Source organism: Microtus oregoni, unplaced genomic scaffold (genome assembly GCF_018167655.1).
Source record: "Microtus oregoni isolate MIOR12 unplaced genomic scaffold, Mior012 000004F_ref0000308, whole genome shotgun sequence".
Lineage (NCBI taxonomy): Eukaryota > Metazoa > Chordata > Mammalia > Rodentia > Cricetidae > Microtus > Microtus oregoni.
The window spans coordinates 23,866,163-23,880,217 of record NW_024543063.1 but is presented as its reverse complement, the minus strand read 5'-3'; the positions used below and the strand labels follow the sequence as shown (position 1 = coordinate 23,880,217).

The 14,055-nt window shown below is 44.2% G+C and overlaps 1 protein-coding gene across 1 annotated transcript in view; it reads left to right on the top strand.

Moving 5' to 3' along the window:
- The window catches only part of Dner (delta/notch like EGF repeat containing), a 301,330-nt gene that overhangs the window by 106,612 nt on the left and 180,663 nt on the right, over positions 1-14,055 (top strand). The window contains exons 2-3 of the mRNA XM_041650981.1: positions 10,542-10,874; positions 12,500-12,594. Of these exons, the coding sequence (XP_041506915.1) occupies positions 10,542-10,874; positions 12,500-12,594 (428 nt within the window). The remainder of the gene's footprint in view (positions 1-10,541; positions 10,875-12,499; positions 12,595-14,055) is intronic.

Below are 14,055 nucleotides of genomic sequence, written 5' to 3'. Positions count from 1 at the left end.
AGTGTCTGTGCTGCTGGGGTTATACGTAGGAAGTGGTCTCCTGTGCCCATGTGTTGTAGAGTACTTCCCACTTTCTCTTCTATGAGGTTCAGTGTGTTCAGACAGATATTGATGTCTTTAATCCATTTGGACTTGAGTTTTGTGCATGGTGATAGATATGGGTCTATTTTTATTCTTCTACAGGTTGACATCCAGTTTTGCCAGCACAATTTGTTGAAGATGCTCTCTTTTTTCCATTGTATACTTATAGCTCCTTTATCGAAAATCAGGTGTTCATAGGTTTGTGGGTTAAAGTCAGGGTCTTCTATTCAATTCCATTGGTCGACTTCTCTGTTTTTATACCAATACCAAGCTGTTTTCAATACTGTAGCTCTGTAATAGAGTTTGAAGTCAGGGATGGTAATGCCTCCAGACAATCCTTTATTGTATAAGATTGTTTTGGCTATCCTGGGTTTTTTGTTTTTCCATATAAAGTTGATTATTGTCTTCTCCAGATCTGTGAAGAATTTTGATGGGATTTTGATGGGGATTGCATTGAATCTATAAATTGCCCTTGATAGAATTGCCATTTTTACTATATTGATCCTCTCAATCCAAGAGCAAGGGAGATCCTTCCATTTTCTGGTGTCCTCTTCAATTTCTTTCTTCAAAGACTTAAAGTTCTTGTCAAATAGATCTTTCACTTCCTTGGTCAGAGTTACCCCAAGGTATTTTATGCTATTTGTGGTTATCGTGAAAGGTGATGCTTCTCTGATTTCCCTCTCTGCTTCCTTATCCTTAGTGTATAGGAAGGCAACTGATTTTTTTGGAGTTGATCTTGTATCCTGCCACATTACTAAAGGTGTTTATCAGCTGTAGGAGTTATTTGGTGGAGTTTTTGGAGTCGCTTATGTACACTATCATATCATCTGCAAATAACGAAAGCTTAGCTTCTTCCTTTCCAATACGAATCCCCTTGATCCCCTTATATTGTCTTATTGCTATTGCTAGAACATCAAGCACTATAATGAAGAAGTATGGAGAGAGTGGACAGCTTTGTCGTGTTCCTGATTTTAGTGGGATGGCTTTGAGTTTTTCTCCATTTAATTTAATGTTAGCTGTCGGCTTGCTGTAAATAGCTTTTATTATATTTAGGTATGACCCTTATATCCCTAATCTCTCTGAGACCTTTATCATACAGGGATGTTGAATTTTGTCGAATGCTTTTTCAGCATCTAATGAAATGATCATATGGTTTTTTTTTCTTTCAGTTTATTTATATGACGGATTACATTGATAGACTTGTGTATGTTGAACCAGCCCTGCATCTCTGGGATGAAGCCTACTTGATCATAATGGATAATTTTTCTAATGTGTTCTTGGATTCGGTTTGCCAGTATTTTATTGAGAATTTTTGCGTCGGTGTTCATGAGTGATATAGGCCTGTAATTCTCTTTCTTGGTTGAGTCTTTGTGTGGTTTTGGTATCAGGGTAACTGTAGCTTCATAAAAGGAATTTGGCAATGCTTCTTCTGTTTCTATATTCTGAAATACATTAAGGAGTATAGGTATTAGGTCTTCTTGGAAGTTCTGGTAGAATTCCGCATTGAAACCATCTGGTCCTGGGCTTTTTTTGGAAGGGAGATTTTTGATAACAGTTTCTAATTCTTCACGACTAACAGGTCTATTTAGATCGTTCAACTGGTCTTGGTTTAGCTTTGGTATCTGGTACTTTTCTAAAAAAAATGTCCATTTCTTTTGCATTTTCCACTTTTGTGGCATACAGGCTTTTGTAGTAAGATCTAATGATTCTCTGAATTTCCTTTGTGTCTATGGTATGTCCCCCTTTTCATTTCTGATCTTATTTATTTGCATGTTCTTTCTCTGTCATTTAATTAGTTTGGATAGGGGTTTGTCGATCTTGTTGATTTTCTCCAAGAACCAACTTTTTGTTTCATTGATTCTTTGGACTGTTTTCTGTGTTTCTATTTTGTTGATTTCTGCCCTCAGTTTGATTATTTCTAGTCTTCTACTCCTCCTGGTCGTGTCTGCTTCTTCTTTTTTTTTTCTAGAGCTCTCAGGTGTGCTAAGTCCCCAATGTATGCATTCTCCATTTTCTTTAAGTGAGCACTTAGTGCTATGAACTTTCCTCTTAGCACTGCTTTCATCGTGTCCCATAGGTTTGAGTATGTTGTCTCTTTATTCTCATTAAATTCAAGGAAGACTTTAATTTCTTTCTTAATTTCTTCCTTGACCCAGGTGTGGTTCAGTAATTGATTGTTCAGTTTCCATGAGTTTGTCGGCTTTCTGGGGGTAGCATTGTTGTTGCCTTCTAACTTTAATCCGTGGTGATCTGATAAGACACAGGTGGACACTGATATTTTTTTGTATCTGTGGAGGTTTCCTTTGTTTCTGAGTATGTGGTCAATTTTTGAGAAGGTTCCATGAGCTGCAGAGAAGAAGGTATATTCTTTTCTATTTTGGTGGAGTGTTCTATAGATGTCTGTTAAGTCCATTTGCTTCATTACCTCCAACAATTCTCTTAATTCTCTATTAGGTTTCTGTCTGATTTAGATGTCCATTGGTGAGAGAGGAGTGTTGAAGTCTCCTAGTACTAGTGTGTGTGGTTTGATGTCTGCCTTGAGTTTTAGTAATATTTCTTTTACATAAGTGGGTGCTTTTATATTAGGGGCGTAGATATTCAGGATTGAGACTTCATCCTGATGAATTGTTCCTGTTATGAGTATAAAGTGTCCATCTCGATCTCTTCTGATTGATTTTAGTTTGACGTCAGTTTTGTTAGAATTTAGTATGGCCACACCTGCTTTTTTCTTAGGACCATTTGCTTGAAAAACCTTTTCCCAACCCTTTACTCTGAGTAGATGCCTGTCTTTGTGGTTGAGATGTGTTTCTTGCAAACAGCAGAATGTTGGATTCTGTTTTCATATCCAATCTCTTATCCTGTGCCTTTTTTAAAATAATTTTTTAATGATTTATTTAACTTTATTTTATGTGCATTGGTGTGAAGGTGTCCGATCTCGTGGACCTGCATTTTCAGACAGTTGTGAGCTGCCATGTGGGTGCTGGAATTGAACCCGGGTCCTCTGGAAGAGCAGTCAGTGCTCTTAACCGCTGAGCCATCTCTCTAGCCCCTAGCCTGTGCCTTCTTATAGGAGAATTGAGACCATTAATTTTAAGTGATATTAATGACCAGTGGTTGTTTACTCTGGTTATTCTTATTGTTTTTGGTACTAGAGTTTGTGTGTCTCCCTTCTTTGAGTTGTGCTGGTGAAGGGTCGCTAGATGCCTGAGTTATTGTAGGCAGTGTTGGCAAAGTTGGATTCCTTGGGTTGTGATTTTCCTTCTATTACTTTCTGTAGGGCTGGATTTGTGGCTACGTATTGTTTTAATTTGTTCTTATCCTGGAATGTTTTGTTTTCTCCATTGATAGTGAATGATAGCTTGGCTGGGTATAGTAGTTCGGGTTTGCATCCATGGTCTCTTAGTTTCTGAAGTACCTCTATCCAGGTCCTTCTGGCTTTCATGGTTTCCATAGAGAAGTCAGGTGTAAGTCTGATTGATTTACCTTTATAAGTTACTTGCCCTTTTTCCTTTGTAGCTCTTAATATTCTTTCTTTAATCTGTATATTTTGTGTTTTGATTATTATATGGCGAGGGGATGCTTTTTTTGATCCAGTCTGTTTGGTGTTCTGTATGCTTCTTGAATATTCAAAGAAATATCTTTCTTTATGTTGGGAAAATTTTCTTCCATAATTTTGTTAAAAATATTTTCTGGGCCTTTGAGCTGTGACTCTTCTTCTTCTATCCCTATTATTCTTAGGTTTGGTCTTTTTATTGTGTCCCATATTTCCTGAATGTTTTGTGATGAGAATTTGCTGGCTTTGCTGTTTTCTTTGATCAGTGCATTTATTTTCTCTATGGTGTCTTCAGAATCTGAGAGTCTTTCTTCTATCTCTTATATTCTATTGATTATGCTTGTTTCTGTAGGCTCTGCTCGTTGACCTAGATTTTCCATATCCAGCTGGTCCTCAGTTTGTGTTTTCTTCCTTGCTTCCATTTCATTTTTCAATTCTTGAACTGTTTCCATTACCTGTTTAATCGTTTTTTTCTTGGTTTCCCAGGGTATCATGTACGTATTTACTCATTTCTTCAAACTTTTTGTTAAATTTCTCATCCATTTCTATAAGTGTGTTTTTTACATGTTGTTTAAGGGACTCTATTGCTTTCATAAAGTCAATTTTTTCCTATTCTTCTGTGTTAGGGTGTTCAAGTCCTTCTGTTGTAAGATCATTGGGTTCTGGTGTTTTCATGTTGTTTTTGAGATTGTTGGGTGAATTTTTGCCTTGGTGCCTGCCCATCTCCTCCTATCGATGCTATCTAATGGGTCTTTTAAAACAGGATCAGGTTTCCCTGCTGGCCAGGGGCCCTGCTTACAAAATGTCCTCGCTCTGTTTCCTGGCTCCCGCCGCGGGCCAAGATCCCTCTCACCACTCAGAAGGGTCTTCAGGAATAGGACCAGGACCAGGCTCCCTGTTTGCCAGGGACCTCACCAACAAAAGGCCTACCACTCTACAGACCAGCCACCAAAACAGAGAAACTCCCACTGCCCTCTGCCCTGAGCTCCCGACCCAGCACGGAGGCCCCTGGGCACAAGCTGGGATGGGTCAGGGAGAGAGAGGTTACAGCAGAGGAGGAGCAGCCCCAACAGAGGGTACTAGCCCTCTCAGGCAAACCGGGGGTGGGGTGGGGGGTGGGGGGGTGGTGGGGTGGTGGGGGGGTGGTGGTGGTGGTGGTGGTGGTCAAGGGGTTCGGGGAATGCTCCCATTTTGTTTCCTGTGTCCCGCCACGGGCCAAGAACACTCTCCTCACTCAGGAGGGTCTTCAGAGACAGGACCAGGCTCCCCGTTTGCCCGTGGACCTCGCCAATGAAAGGTCTACCACTCTGCAGGCCTGGCCCCCAACAAACCTACTTGATTTAATTGTAGTGGGAGGATCTGCTCTCAGTGTGGGCTTCACTGTTCCATGCTTGGACTATGCCGCATCTGCCATGTCTGAGCGCTTGTCTCTGCCGCTTGGGCCTCGCGCAGGTCTCTCCGCAGCTTGGGCCTGCGTGTCTTCGCAGTTATCTGGATCGAATGGAGATGTTTCTTCAATTGAGATGCCTTCCTTTCTGTTGACTCTAGCTTGTGTCAAGTTGTCAAAAGCCAGCAGTACTGTATGCGACGTAATAACCAGGCTAGCTTAATATGAAACAGCAAATTTTAATGAAGGGATAGCTTACAACACCAGGGATCCAGTGATGGGCAGGAAATACAAAAAGGGGGACCATAGAATTCTGCTACGAGGCTTAGAATATTCTTTCTTCAAATAGGGTTTTTTTTAGTGTTATGATGGCTACATCTCAAACTGCTTAGATCAAGAAAGCGCTCTCTGGCAGGGCGGTGGTGGCGCACGCCTTTAATCCCAGCATTTGGGAGTCAGAGGCAGGCGGATCTCTGTGAGTTCGAGGCCAGCCTGGACTACAAGAGCTAGTTCCAGGATAGGAACCAAAGCTACAGAGAAACCCTGTCTCGAAAAACCAAAAAAAAAAAAAAAAAAAAAAAAAAAAAAAAAAAAAAAAAAAAGAAAGAAAGAAAGCACTCTCTGAAGAAAATGGGCATTTTGAGCTGGGGTTAGTAGCTCTTGCCTTTCAGGCCAGCCTTGTCTACATTGTGAATCCTAAGCTAGCCAGGACTACATAGTGAAAACCAGTCTCAAATATATATGTGTTTATTATTAATTGCTATTGTATACATGTATAGTTGAGTAATATGGGTGCATGTGAGTGCAGGTGTGTGTCTGTGTGTGTGTGTGTAAGGGGGGCACATGTGTGGAAGTAGAGGTCAACTTTCAGGAATTAGATGTTCAATTCCTTTACTGTTGGTTCCAGGGATGAAATCATGCCATAAGGCTTGTGCAGTAAGTGTGTTTACCCCCTGAGCCATCTCACCCATTTTTTGTTTTTTAAAATTTTGGCCTTGCAATCCAGCAATGTTGCTGAAGTTCCATAATCTCATAATTTATCTGCTTGCATAATTGTGTAGACGGTGAATTGCCAACTGCTAACTGCCCAGGTAGATCTTAGAATCATTTCTGAGTGGACTGAGAGTTTCTAATGTAGAAATAAAGAAATATCAAGGCACAGGGCCCTGTGTTTTAGTAAGATGTGGACTTCTCTGTTGAGTGGCTGAATGTGCCTGGTGCCCAAGTACGGGTTTGTTTTCCTGCACTTCTAGTGGGAAGTGCTTGGGGACCTGGCATTAGAATATAGTCGAGACCTTTACCGAAGGAAGAAGAAAGAATTCTTTTTTAAGACAAAAAGTACTGTGACAGGTGGACTCTGACCTTGATTGGCTGCCTATCAGCGAAGGGTTGACAGCTGTGGCCAAAGCCATTCCAATGCGCCGCGCGGACATGCAATGTGAAGCGAATGCTGCAAGCCCTCCCTCTTCTTGCCCTCTTGGGGGTGCTGAGCTCTAGGACAGTTCCTTCTCTTGCCCAAAGTCACCATCCATGAGAGTAGAATCCAGACTTTCTCTGGCACGTCCTCTTTCTCATCCTCCTATAGCTCCAAACTCCAGGATCTAGAGCCATGATTGCTGTGGTCCCATCCTAGCTGGAAGGGGTAGACCGTACTTTCTGACCATTTCCGTACTGCATGGTCTTTTCCATCCCACCTCCTCAGCTGGCCTCTGAGGACAGAGATGTGCTTGATTCTCTAAGCGGAGAGCAGTATCCTTCCCAACAAAGCCCCCTTGCTCTACTCCTACCTTCTCCGACAGTGACTGTACACTGTGCTAGCTCACCCTGCTGCCTGGCTCCAGGATGGTATACACTCCCTGCTTTTTATAGCAGATTGAGTGTTCTTCAGCCCCTCCACAAACATGGCCATGGGATTACTTAATGCACCTCAAAGCAGATTCTTATACTCAAAGTCCCTCACTCAGTCTCTCAACAGCTGCTGGGTGCCAGGCACAGGAACTGGGGATATTCAAGTGAACCAAACAGACAGGAAAAAAACCTGACCTCATAGGTAACATTGTAATAGAAGACAGAAAGTAAATAAACTGGGGTTTTTCTTTTTTGATATGTTAGATGATGCCAGATGTTTTTGGGAAAATAAAGGAGGAGAGGAGGAGTCTCTGTGACAAGGAGTGGAGACTGGACATTAATGAGGATGCTGGGGACATCCTTATCAGAAGATAGTAACTGATGGAGACTCCCAGAAAGCTCAGAGCAGTCACCAGAATCAAGGCTTTCTGGATTGAGGCTAACCAATTATAAAGGATCCGAGGCAGAAGAAACCACAATCAGTGTGTCTGGAGACAGTGGAGGAGGGAAGGAGTAGATGAAGAAGCCCAGGAGCTGGAGGCAGGACATATAGGTTGGTGAGAGTCTGTGAAGACTTTGGCTTCTATTCTGAATTAGTCATTCATTTAGCATCAAGAAACATCAGCTGTGAAATAACAAATGCGCCGATCTTCTAGACAAGGTGGCCATGCACACTGGATGGCAGGTGGGACCTGTTCTCGGTCCTGGGTTACTAGGAGTGAACTCCTCAGGGAGATTGAATGGTTGTCTGTGCTTTTAGCATTGATTGCCAGACACAGAGCAGTTTCAGGCACACAGTAAGCCATTAATCAATATCCATGGCGTCATTCTCTTACTGTGCCTTTTTCCTAAGCATGCATTTGAGTGCTCTGGAGATGGCTCAGGGGGAGAAGTACTTGCCCCACCAGCGAAATAATCTGTTTGGATTCCAACCCCTCAGTCTATACCAAGTGACTTGAGCCTGTGACCCCAGCTCTGAGAGACCACAAATGGATGGATCACTGGAGATTTCTGGCCAGCTAGTTCAGCCCAAACTGGTAAACTTATGGAATCAGTGGAAGAGCTTGTCTCAAAGCAGAAAATGAAGAGTCACGGAGGAGGGTACCTGACATTGACCTTTGGCCTCTATACACATGTTCCAACACATGCCCTTACACTCACATGTGCATGTACATGAGCATGCACAAACATACCACACACATGTAAACAGACACAGACACACAGAAACAACCCATCTGAGGTAGTATTCGTGATCTGAGTTAAATTCCTATTAATTTATGCTGTCTGAAGAAATGGAATACTAGCCCTTTGCTTGATCCAAAGGGACTTTGGGACATAATAATTTGATGTCACATCTCTGGAAGTGAATCGCAGGGATCATTCTTGGCTGGGCAACAGGTGTGACATTGTGCTGGTGTTTGTTGGTGGTCATGGTGGCTTTTCTCATCCCAGCAGTGACACAGATTCTGGGTCCTAGGTTGTAAGAATGAGGCAGCTCCACGGTGGTGTTCTTCTGGAGCTCTGTGTGGCCATGAGAGGGGTGTGGTGGGCATCAACCACACCCAGTGGCCTTGTGTCACAGGGAGGGTGAGCACATTCACCTTAAGGTTTTTGACTGAACTTGAATTTAAGGCTGTTGACTGAGCAGTGTCTGATGTCTCTTTGAGGAGCCTGGGTCCCTCTGAGGGTGAGATGTCTCAGCAGTTGGCTGTGCCAATGATGTAGAGAGTCTCTCTGTTCCCAGAATGGCAGTACTTACCTCAGTGACACGGATTCAGCAGCCTGATGGCAGCTTCAGCGTCTGGAATTAATTTCTGTATTGATCCCTTCTGATTTAAATGTAGTTCTGCTTTTTTTTTTTTTTTTGGTGTATGTGTCCAATTTTTCCTTTGTGACGAGGTCATCCTCGGATGATTTAAACGCTGATTTCAGAGACATGGTGGTAACTGTCCCCTTTGCTCTTGCTAATTAAATTCTTCCTTCCCCTCTCAACTAGTTCTTGAGGTGACACTCATTCCACTGGGCCCTCCTAAAAATAAACTAGAAGCGAGCCAGCATTGTGACTAAACATGCAGCTCCCACCCCCAATCCCATTCTGTCCAAATATCAATCAATCCATCCACATTTATTTCTTTCAACGTTTTTAAAAAGCCTCGCCGTCTCTCTTGATGTGCTGGAAATAGAGCGGTAAGTAGGGCGCTTGAAAGCTCCTCATTCGCAGAGCTCACTTTATTTTATTTTTTTTGTGGGACAGGGGGAAAGGGATTCTTTTAAATTCATAGTGAGGAAAGTCCTCACCTAGGGAGAGAACCGAATATGGCGGGGTAGAGAGCCATTGCAGAGTCTGGGAGAGAGACCACAGTCGGTGTACCAGCAGGTGTTTTGGCCCAGAGACCTGAAGTCCACAAAAAAGGGACAAGAAAGAGTAGGAGGGGCCAAACTCTGAAGGTAGGAAGGGGCCAGATGAGGGAGGGCTACATCTTCTTGGAATGGTATGTGGGTTTTACTTTGTGCCTATAGATTATAAATATTTAAAATTATTGACAGTATTGCTATTCTCTTCGGAGGCTAACCCATCAACTCTCCGAGATTCAGAGCAGGAATCACCAAGTGCTAATGCAGCGTTAATGTGGTGTTTTTGGAGCTTCATCTGATTCAGTCCCTCACCCTCTTCCATCCGTGAAAGAGTCTGCTGGAAACTGTGGGATGAGCGGTGCAGAATCGCGGCCACACATGCTTGTCGTATGAACTCATTTGAGCAAGAGAACTGAGAGCCCCTTTCTGTGCCATTGATTTGGTAGTGGATTCTCTTCTGCAATCAGCTCCGAGAAGCTGGGGGTGTAGCTGCTGTGACTGAATTTTCCTGTATCATGGGAGTAAGCTGGAACTGAGCACCACAGAGCCCCGACCCTGGTGCCAGCTCCAGAGGAGCAGGCGGTCCTTGTGCCATTGTCCTGTAGTGCGTTTTCGAGTACCAGCCAGTGGCCCTGCAGAGGTCAGCAGTGAAAGGCTCATAGCAACATGGACACGAAGGAGAGACATACAACTGCCTCTTCTTCCTTCTCATCTACTGAGACCCAGTTTCTCTGTGATGATCCTGCAGAGTGATGGGACCAAAAATCTCACCAAGCTCAGCTGACGTTCCCATGATGCTCTCGTCTAGCAAAGACTATCATAGGAATAGACAGCCCTGCAAACCATCAATTGAATAACACTATCTTAAAGATCTACTCCAAAGATCAGGTAGGAAGTTGTGAGATATAGGCAAGCCAGAAATTGGACAACCATTTCTCATCCAGAATTTTTACAAGGGTTTAGGCTATAAAAAAGATTCCAATTTAGATCCACAAAGACATTTGTCATGACTGGCAGCTGATGGTAAAGCCCTTTATAAGGGGTCTTATTTTAAACATTTTATCTAAAAAAATTCTACTCGATGTGTTTCTTAAATCTGTGTGGTTTAGGGTTTAGGATTGGGGTAGGCTCTTCCTTATCATGTTTCTCCTGCTGAGCTTCTGTTATCTGTAATCGGTGTCCACGGAAGCAAAGGATTGCATGCTCAGAAGCAATAGTGTTAAGAGAGAAGAGCTGTAAGCCAGGGAGCGAATTTCCTCCCAGCAACACCACATTCCTTGTGAGGGAATAACTGACCCATTTATGGTCTCCTTTCAGTTTGTTGCAGATCCATGTGCCAACAACCCTTGTCACTATGGTAACTGCAGCAGCATCAGCAGCAGCGACAGCAGCAGCAGCAGAAGCAGCAGCAGCAATGGCTACTTCTGCATTTGCAACGATGGCTATGAAGGTCTTAACTGTGAACAGCCACTTCCCAGTATTCCAGCCTCTGGTTGGACAGAGTCCATGGCACCCAGACAGCTTCAGCCTGTTCCCGCCACCCAGGAGCCTGACACAATCCTGCCCCGCGCTCAGGCAACCGTGACACTGCCAACTTGGCAGCCAAAAACAGGGCAGAAAGTCGTCGAAATGAAATGGGATCAAGTAGAGGTAAGAATATCGTACGGCACATATTTTTCACAGAAGGGGCCAGAAATGTCAAAACAATTCCAGCGGTTTTAATGTAAGCGATAAAAATAGAAGGCCTTTAAGTTTGTCACCGAGCAAATCATGTCTGCAACCTTACATCTGTCTTTACTTGTATACATGACTTTTTCAGCAGTGGGGGTTGAACTTAGAACTTTACAGATGCCAGGCAAGTACTCCAGCACCAATCCACTCTAGCACTGACCCCGCCCCCACTGCCCTTCCTTATTTTAGACAAGGCCAAGGTTGCTCAGGCTGCCCTCTGACTTGCTGTACTGCCCAGGTGGGTATGTGACCCCTAAATCCAGTTATGTGATGATTTGTGTGAGCAAAAAGAGATTCAGTAAAAATTAAAAATGAATTATTTCCTGGGATGATCTCTATGTACAGTTCTGTGCATTAATTTTGGAATTGGGGAGATAGTTCAAGGCTGCCATATTGCAGGACCACACACTGCTGACCCAACTGCCATGAATCCACGAATGTTACGGTCCTGCAATGTCTCAGAAGATACTATTTCACTCCCCAGTCACTGGCTTTTACCATCTTTTTGCCTCCTCTTCTTTAGAGGTCTTAGGACATAGTCCAGTCCAGCCTGGAAATCACCATATGGCCTAGACCAGCCTTAGACTTTTGTGACCCTCCTCAGCCTCCCAAGTGCTGGGATTGCAGGCTTACACTGTCACATCCTGCAATTCACTTAAAAGTATTGTCATTAACATATGCTAATTGTACATAATAATGAGTTTGTTATGGTATTTTCATATATCTACATAATGTAATTTGGTCATATTTACCCCCATTACTCTCCCTTGGTCCCTCCTGTAATTAATCCCCTTCATCATCCCAAGTATCCCCTGTCTACTAACATGCCTTTTTTTTGCACGTGACCCAGTCAGTTTCACCACGGTTGCCTACAAGAGGACGGCTGAGAGTTTTTTTATAGGAGCATGGGTGCCGTACCAGTGGTCACACTACTGAGGAAAATGCCTCTCCCACTCCCTCTGTCATTAATTGTGTGTAGATCTTCAGGTGGATTGGACCTCATGAGCCCCTCCCCAGCCTGTGATGGGATGCTGACGGACCTGATTCTGTGTGGATCTTGTATATGTAATCACTGCTCCTATGAGTTCAAGTGGGCAGCAGCCATGTTGTACCTGAAGGTCAGCATTCCCTTCAGCCCCTCCTCTGACTTCTACATTCTTTCTGTTCCCTGGGCCTTTCAGAGCAGGTAAAATAGATGCTATATATTCGGTCCAGCATCCAACAGTACTTATTCTCAACATTTTAACCAATTTGGAGTCTCTGCAGTCACGTCTGACCACCCGTGTGAACTGGTAACACAACAATGTGACTTAAAAATGTAGGTTTAAGGGCTGGAAAGGTGGCCCAGCAGTTGAGAATGCTTGCTGCCCTCTCTGCAAAGCTACAGGCCATAAAGTCACAAGGCATTGCTTTTCCTTTAAGTCTCCAGGGATCTAGTTGTCCCCTTCACCATTAGGTGACACCGGACACAGCTTGCAGATTTTACTTAATGTTATTATCGCATACCGTGGCTCCTTCCAAGTAATGGGTCCTTTCTCTTCCAGGTGGTCCCTGATGTTGCCTGCGGGAATGCCAGCTCCAATAACTCTGCAGGTGGCCGCCTCGTGTCTTTTGATGTGCCACAGAACACCTCTGTAAAGTAAGAACTTTCTTGGTTCAAACCTGTTAAGAGCAATGCTATAGGCACAGTGTGTTGGCAGGTGTCGACCACGCATCTCGTGTGCCACTGACCAAACCAGGGGGAATCGTGAATGAATCCCACATAGGAACCTGACCTATGCCCCTCAGAAAGCAAGAATAAGGAGGATCATTGTGAGAGGGTTAGGGTCTGGTCAGCTGCTCAGGCGCAGTAGGAAATGGGATCGGGCAAATCAGAGCTGACAGAGGAAACCCAGCAGCCCTACTGCAGCCCTACTGCAGCCCTAGGAAAGATTTGGAGTTTGTTATCTCACCTCCCAGATGACTTTCACTTCTCGAAATTTTAATGGACCATTAGATTCAACTGTGTAATTTATTGTGAATCAAAAAAACCTATGTATTAGAACTTCCTCTTTCAAGGCAAGTGGCATAGGGAAAGCGTTTGGTTCTATACTTAAATTGTTGAGTGACAGACTGCCCATTGTCTCCTGGGAGATAGAAAAGAGACAAAGGAAAGCAGCTGTGGCTGAGAAGCCACTTGATGTGTATGGGTGATTTACATGGGTCCCAGGAAGGCTGGCATCTGCCCAGGGGCACACAGCTGGGAGTCCGAAGGAGCCAGCCTGAGAATGTTTCAGACACACTGACTAGCTGCTTTTTGCTGCCATTAACTGACACCCTTCCAACTCTAGTCCCCCACAGTTCCCAGGGGACTTTAGAGGACAAGAGCCATGTGACTTTGACCAGCTGGTTCTGTGCACTGGCTCTCCATTGTAGGTATTGGCTCATTATCCACCTAGCCTGTGGGTCCTGACCAACTTTGCCTGCCTGGAGTTCCCAATAGTGAGCTCACTGATAATGTCTACCAGAAGGATCTCAATTAAACTGAAGGTAGATCCTCTCTACCTTCCCCACCAACCCAAGCAGTGAGGTCACCCTGACAAAGCTGCCTAGACAGGCCCGGAAGGTCTTAGAAGAAAGTCCCCCTAGGCAGAGGTGGAATTTGAGGTGGCTCCCAGCTCTACCAGCAGGGGGAACCCCACGTTAAATGTTTCACAGTACCTTCTATAGCTGCAAGTCTGGAGGTTGGGAGCTGGCTTGAGGCAGACACGGCGTCCTCCAGCTCTTTCTTGAGTTGGTCCTTATTATCCACCATCATAACCTCATTCTTAGCAGCCCTCCTCTCCCACCCCATCCGGGGCTTTCCGCTTCTTCTTTCTCAACAAATCTTATGCCCTCTGGACCTCTCTTGGGTGGCAGAAATGGACGGAAACCTCAGTGTGACAGGGGCTGAGCAAAATGGGAATGGTGTATGATCTGTGGGCACCCCAAATTCGAGTGTGGGCGTCATTAGCTCCTTATATCATAGTTTCACTTATTCATGAATCCGGTCATTCACAAAGATGTTATTGAGATCTATGCCACACTGGGGAGCTTGTACTAGGGGAGCAGCTATGTGGGG